The sequence below is a fragment of the Hyalella azteca genome, unplaced genomic scaffold (assembly GCF_000764305.2).
Source record: "Hyalella azteca isolate HAZT.00-mixed unplaced genomic scaffold, Hazt_2.0.2 contig6409, whole genome shotgun sequence".
NCBI classification, from domain to species: Eukaryota; Metazoa; Arthropoda; class Malacostraca; order Amphipoda; family Hyalellidae; genus Hyalella; species Hyalella azteca.
The window spans coordinates 1-7214 of NW_025936572.1; the positions used below are offsets into that span (position 1 = coordinate 1).

General features: G+C 38.1%; 1 protein-coding gene across 1 annotated transcript; it reads right to left on the reverse strand.

The window, feature by feature from the left end:
• Positions 1-6064: 6064 nt before the first annotated feature.
• Positions 6065-6476, reverse strand: LOC108677904 (snake venom metalloprotease inhibitor 02D01-like; the record flags this gene model as incomplete). The annotated part of the gene is made up of 1 exon (XM_018166212.1): positions 6065-6476. A coding segment is annotated over one exon (412 nt), but the record flags the coding sequence as incomplete, so codon positions are not given.
• Positions 6477-7214: the final 738 nt, after the last annotated feature.

Below are 7214 nucleotides of genomic sequence, written 5' to 3' on the forward strand. Positions count from 1 at the left end.
AGACTATCTCACACTAGACTATCTCAGACTAGACTATCTCACACTAGACTTCACACACTAGACCATCACACATTAGACCATCTAACACTAGACCATCTCACACTAGACTATTTCACACTAGACCATCTCACACTAGACCATCTCACACTAGACTATCTCACACTAGACTATCTCACACTAGACTATGTCACACTAGACTACCTCACACTAGACTATATAACACTAGACGTACACTGGACGCTGAGGTTGACCGCGTTACTCTCTCCGTCTCCCTCGCTGTTGGAGGCGATGCAGGTGTAGAGGCCGGTCTGTAGGCGACGTACGCGCTGCAGCACCAAACTCTGATTGCTCACGATGACTCCGGCGCTTACGTTGTGCTTCACCAGGTCGCCCTGCACAACACAAAACAATTGATTGCATTAATTGGGGATAATAAGTGTATTATGAACAGACTAGATAAAGACTAGAACAGACTAGATAAAGCTATGGAAAAATATATGTTCAGATTTGAAATGCCTAGCTCCTTATCGAACCCGGTGGAAGTCTAGTAGCTTCTTCAAACTATCGTCAGTCATGAAAAGATCCGGTCAAATGACACGAGTTTAGATCTTCTGTGAACAAGGCAAGAAAAGGAAAAGAATCGGCGACAGGCCACATCAGGCCTACACTTCAGCGCCGAGATCAATATGTTGTGTTATGTTATGGATTATGCACTAATAACCGCTGACTCGGTGCTTCGGCATCCATGGTCGCGTAATTATACGACGGTGTTTTGGTAAATAATGGGAAGTGTTATTGTTTTGTCCCGGTGGTATCTGGCTGACCATTAACGAAATATTCTAGCGAACATTACAATGATTCCAACGTAATTTGGCGGAAAATATTATATCGGAGCACGGCAAGTTGCATTGTTATTAATAAAATGGGTAAAAACTTACTCCTAATATGGTTGACTGACAGAAAATTTTTATTTAATCTGCGAGTCAACAACATAGATCAGTTTCATTCTAGCATATCCTCGTAATGAAGTCACGTGGAACCGATGAACGATAAAATATTTATATATATTAAATGCTCCTTTTATTGATTATAATTTCTTCGGGATGCTAAGTTCAAATTTAATTCGAGCAATTGAAGTGAGGTGCGACCCGCCAGCATCTAATTAACTGTAAGTCATGTTAGTTACAGGACCCAAAACGATAAAGAATTGTGTCAATAATTTTATGTGTGTATTTAACGTTTATTGTTAGTTCTTGTGTATTGCTACATTGGCTTTAAATTTGATTGTTTGTGCTCAAGAGCTCATTATCTTCTTATTTGCTATGTAAATACCATACCTATATTTTATTTCGTTTTCCTGATCGAGTGTGGATCCTCGATCCTCACTGGACTTCGAGATCTCGGATGAGTATTTCCAATACTTTTTAAAATTTAGTTAATCTCAATAATTTTGTACAATGTGATTTTTTCGTAGTAAATTATATATAATTCACTCGTTCTCAAGCACGTAGTGCACTCGCCGAGCTCAACATCAAGGCTGAGCTCAACATATTATAGTGTAAATTTCGACTTCAGACATGCATTGCAGATAATATGTCAATAAATAAAAAAATTTGAATGATATAAGCAGGGATATATTATGCTGTTAACGGTGAGTAGAAAATATAAATCGATCAATACAGGAATGTTAGTGGAAAACTTCTGGAGTCAAGTACTAACGAAATGGGGACGTAAATCTAAAGCTAAGTGTATCAAAGGGACTGAAGAGTTCGACTTACGTTGTGGTACCAAACCACCTTGTAGATCTTGGGTCTCGCTTGAACGTTGCACTCAAAGTAGACGTCCTCGCTCTCCTTGATGCTGTCAGGACTCAACGAACTGCCGAGACCCAGGTGCACGATGGGGGTATCTGCAGGGTGCAAATTGAACATTGGAAGACCCCTCCCGTACTGATAAAAAATATATCTTATTTCGTTTCATACGAAAACTCTGAATAATTTCTGAATGAATATGAATCATATTATTTATTGAACAATGGAAGACCACTCCCGTACTGATAAAAAACATTCTGATTTCGTTTCATACGAAAACTCTGAATAATTTCTGAATGATTATGAATCATATTATTTAAATATCTAAATGATATCCTTGCACGTGTGCTTCTCGCACTTAAATAAATAAACTAAGCTCAACATGTCTTCATCCATTAGCATTGACCCATCGGATGATAATGAGAAAATAGATGAACAGTTGCTTGAAATTATCATAAATAAACACAGATGATTAAAACGGCATGATAAATAAACTTGCAGAAGAAATAATAATAAAATAACAATACAATTTTCCACTTCACAACTTCATTTGCTTCAAGCCGTTTGCTATTCAACCAATTTTTTTCTTCTCTAATAATGGAGATTAGACTAAATTCTCAGTAATTTATTTTATATTTGCTTTGTAGGTGTCGAGTCTGAAAGGAGAAGAAATGGGAGTTGATTGTGCCATTTCAATTACAACGACGATGCGTAAAAACTGTTGGTAGTTCCAAACTATTAGGTTATTTGTAGCAGACGAGGAAAAATAAAATCCAAATATTTGAAATAAAGTTTTTGAAGAATGTTAGTTCGGAANTGTTATTGTGGTTGAGTTGTTGCCTAAAATTGAATGTGGTTGAATTGTTGCCTCAATTATTGATGCTCATTAATTTGTAGGAGCTGCTTTTACGTCAGCTCGTTAGCATACTAATTCAGGAAAGGTAATATGTAGAGTTGTAGCTACCGTAATTTTTTTAAATGCCGGTCGCACTTTTTAACGCATTTGCTCATTTATGGAAAAAGGCGCTATTGTGCTCGTTATGTCCGTCTGTCTGTCCGTGACTTCACGTTTTCGTTGACGAGAAAATGCGCTCTCTGTCACTCACTGCAGTGAGTCGTGAGTTATATTTTTTTCTTTGTAACGCATTACTCGATGCTTAAATTGAATCATCAACCCCTCTAAGCCTTTCATCCACCTTTCTAAACGGGCGTCACCATGCAGCGGACAGTGAAGACAAGCCCCTGTACAGATCTACCGTCAGTGCTGTTGTCCACTACTAATTCATAAACAAAATCTATAGAAACGTGGAATAAGTGAATTAATTATAGCAATTAGTTATCGAAATCTATAGACTTAATGAACACGATTTCAGAAAACCAGCCTCGCTGGTAGAGCCGCATCCGGAGCTGTACCGCTCCTGGATTTTGGGGGTCAAGATGCTCATTTATGGAAAAAAGGCGCTATTGTGCTCGTCATGTCCGTCCGTCCGTCCGTCCTACAAATCGGCCACCAGCATGGCAGGAGGCTGCAACTGGGCGGCGAATGTTGGATCAAATGAGTCCCATTGTGTCTGCCAACAGCACTGTGTGCCTCGCTAGCTTCTTATTCGTGTATTTCGTATTCTTGACAAATTTTCAACTTTCATGGGGCCTTCTGCCTCAACCTGTGAGTAACTCACCTGTCGCCCAGCCAACATTGCCGGTTGTATCCAGCCAAGGAATATTTCTTGTTCATATTTGAGCTAGAATTTTGACCAGTTTACATCGATCGTTATTTTCAATTGTAAATTCTGTGCAACAATAGTTTTTTAATAAAAGTCTGTGACGAACTAGTCTTAAATTCCCGAATAGCCAATTGGGTCACATCAAAGTTCGGATGGTCTTAATTGTCACGCCCACCAATGACCGGAAATTGAAAGATACTTCCCTATTGGGTATTGGCTTAATAGCAATAGCTTGGACTGAAAGGATTGATAACTAAAAACAAGCTTAATTAAATTTGTTATAGATAAACGGCAAATCGAAACAAAACAAATCAAAACTAAAGATTTTACAGAGATGCGAAATAAGTACTAAACGAATTAACAAATTGAACGCGGGGGAGAGCTAAATTGCGAAGAGAGAGAGAGATACAATGCGGGGAGAGAGCTGGAGCAGAGTTTCGATAATAAACGTACGATCCTACAACAGATAACAAAAACAAAACAATACCTACACGTGACAAACCATTATATTCACAAAAATCACAATATTTCACTAAGAAATCAAATCTCACCACTATCGCACGCAACTCACCCTGGCGTCTGAGTCAAGATCCCATAGGAAAAGAATTAGTACGCAAGTCGGGATCAGCAGCTTATCTGACGGTCACGATCAATTTAACGCCCACCTCAGAGCTGGTCGTACCTAATCTTTGCGGTCTGACAGTCAGTGGTGGGAAATTTGCATTGTACTTTATAACAAAGTCGCATTTTCATTTTCCATACTTAACCTCACCATTGCGATTATGAAAGCGGTCTAAGTAGTGTTGCGGAACTGAGTCAGCAATTAAGAAAAGTATAAACGGGGAAACGAGTAGTGCCGCGGCACTTTCTTTTAAACAATCAATTTAGATCTCTCTTCCTTCACATTTACTATTCCAAGACATCAATTTAACGAAATTCTTAGCTGAAGTAAAATTTAAATTTTTTCGGTATAGGCGCTTGGTTAAAATTATTTAATTTAAAATCTAAGAATGACAGCAACATGCTTTAGGGCTTCGTTATACCGGCATTTCGGGTACACCTTGTGTCTTTATAAACATTCATTGTTCAATTTCAGGCTCGAGCTGGCAGTCTATTACTCGGCGTCTCCTTGCAATACAAAATATATATTTCAAGCGAAACATTACTCCTAGAAAATCATTATTTCAGGACGAAAACGAATTAATCCAAGCAAGTACCTTAACCTTACGCAAATTTAGCCATTTTTCACTTACTCAAAACATAAGCTGAAAAGCAACTGAAGATTTCATTAAATTGACTATATGCAGGACATAGGAGATGCCTTCCATGCTAATATCGTTTAGCTAATCGCTAAAATTTATGGGAAAATCTGAATTCTTAACTAGTTTGTAGGTTCAAAGTAGATACCTAGAGGACTTGATTTTTAAAAATGGAATCATGGATTAAGTTTCGAAGGTATCAACACTTTGCCCTTTTTATTATATAGGTCAAGTAGTTTGTATAGTTCAACATTTATTTCGAAAATTATTTGAAAAGAGAGTTCTGAGGCCTTATGTCCAAATAATTACTCAAGTTACAACTATTGGAGTACTGGTGATTTTTAGAGTAATCCTCTGACCATGAAGATGATAATATTAGAGCTCTGGAAATTAGAAATAGATATCACCTTTTAAAAAAATTATTAATTACAGCAAAATTGTGAGATATGGACAAATATATACTTTACCCTCATGTTCTTATAGGATTTTCTAATTACGAAGATGTTGAGGTGGAGCTTTGAAACTTGGATCATATATTTTAGAGGTGTTTTTATGATGTTTTTTTTTCTGTCTATTTTGACCTCTTAAAACGCCATTGGAATTTTATGGCAATTTTCCATTTATGTGCTCTTTTTTAAAAATTATTCTCGGAGTCTAAAATTTTGCACAAGTTGCTTATTTTGCACATAAAAAATTTTCCGCACTATTGTAAAACCTAACGCGGAATAGTTGATTAGAGCTCCACCCTAATAACTAGCTTTAATATAGCACAAACTGTCTCCCAAGGCAACTTAACAATATCAGGACTAAAAATTATAATTTTTTCATGCTTAATGGATTTAATTCGTCAGAAAATTTGTTACCTCAATCTATATTAGATTAAAAATTACAGTGAATGAGTCAGGTTACTGTCCTTTATTTTTCTCCAATCATATGATCTTAATGAGCAAGAATATTTCTTATTAATGTGGTGGGCCAAGTTAGTCCTGCAACTTACGGTAAATTTTTTACAATGTGAACGCTTTCCAAGAGGAACACGGGAAGTTTTTCTCTAAAACATAAGGTTTTATGAGGCATTTATTAGGAGGTATGAGATCGAAACCTTGCGTGCAATTTAAAAACGAGTACCAGGTCAATTTCCAACGAACTATGGATCTCTAAATTGAAAACAAAATTTTATGATGATTAATTGAAAAAAATGCGAGCAAAAAACGTGGCAAAAGTTTCGAAATTTTTCTTCATTTCACATATCAGAACACAGGAAAGTGAATCAAAGGGCGAGTTGCCCCTTGGAAAGGGCCTTGGAATCAGGGACGAGTTGCCCCTTGGAAATGGCCTTGGAATCAGGGGCGAGTTGCCCCTTGGAAGTGGCCTTGGAATCAGCAGCGAGTTGCCCCTTGGGAGGGGCCTTGGAATCAGGGGCGAGTTGCCCCTTGTAAAGGGCATTGGAATCAGCAGCGAGTTGCCCCTTGGAAGGGGCCTTGGAATCAGGGGCGAGTTGCCCCTTGTAAAGGGCCTTGGAATCAGCAGCGAGTTGCCCCTTGGAAGGGGCCTTGGAATCAGGGGCGAGTTGCCCCTTGTAAAGGGCCTTGGAATCAGCAGCGAGTGGCCCCTTGGAAGGGGCCTTGGAATCAAAGGGCGAGTTGCCCCCTTCTAGAGCTGTGCTTTCATTTCGACCAGCACTGGGTTGAAAAAAATTGGAAACGTAAACGCAGGAGCGCTGTGATTATATAAATTTGTAATAGAATTGAACATCCGCATACACTGATACTTTCATAATTAAAGGTACATTTAAAAATGCATCCATCTGAAGTAATGCGATGCAAAAATATGTATGAACGCAGTCGTAAAGACAGAGGCTGTTCGTAACAATTTGGAGTAGAATCTGCACCCGGCCTTCGTAGATATCAAAGAAAGGAAATTAAATTTTGTGGCAAACATGTTTGTTGGGCCTCATTTGCACTTCACTCGTCTCATTAAACAGAAAACAGCTGCTCCTGTAGTGCTGCCAATCTTAGCTTCGTTAATGAGCTCCGACTTCATTTAAAGAAAGCTGTTGCTAGGAGTGGCAGGAAATGATGGACAATATTAGCATCTTATTTCATGAGCATCTAATAGAGGAGAGTTAAGTATATTCCCATGAATAATCTTAGCATATCTACTGGCATGGTCATGCAATTCGCCCTGTAAGATATGTTGTTTCAGGAGGCTGTGTAGCCGAGCTTTTCCATTAACGAGGCTAGTAGAAATGATTACTGTGTGATAATGAGCTGTTTCGATGATGATGAATTATTTTAATTAGAAGAAAATTTTGCCGCCCCTGCAGTAACTAGATACCGATTTATGCGTCATTATTTCACCTAAAAAACTTATTCGTGTAAAGAGGTCTAAGACAAAAATTGATTGCAGGAGTTTGTAAA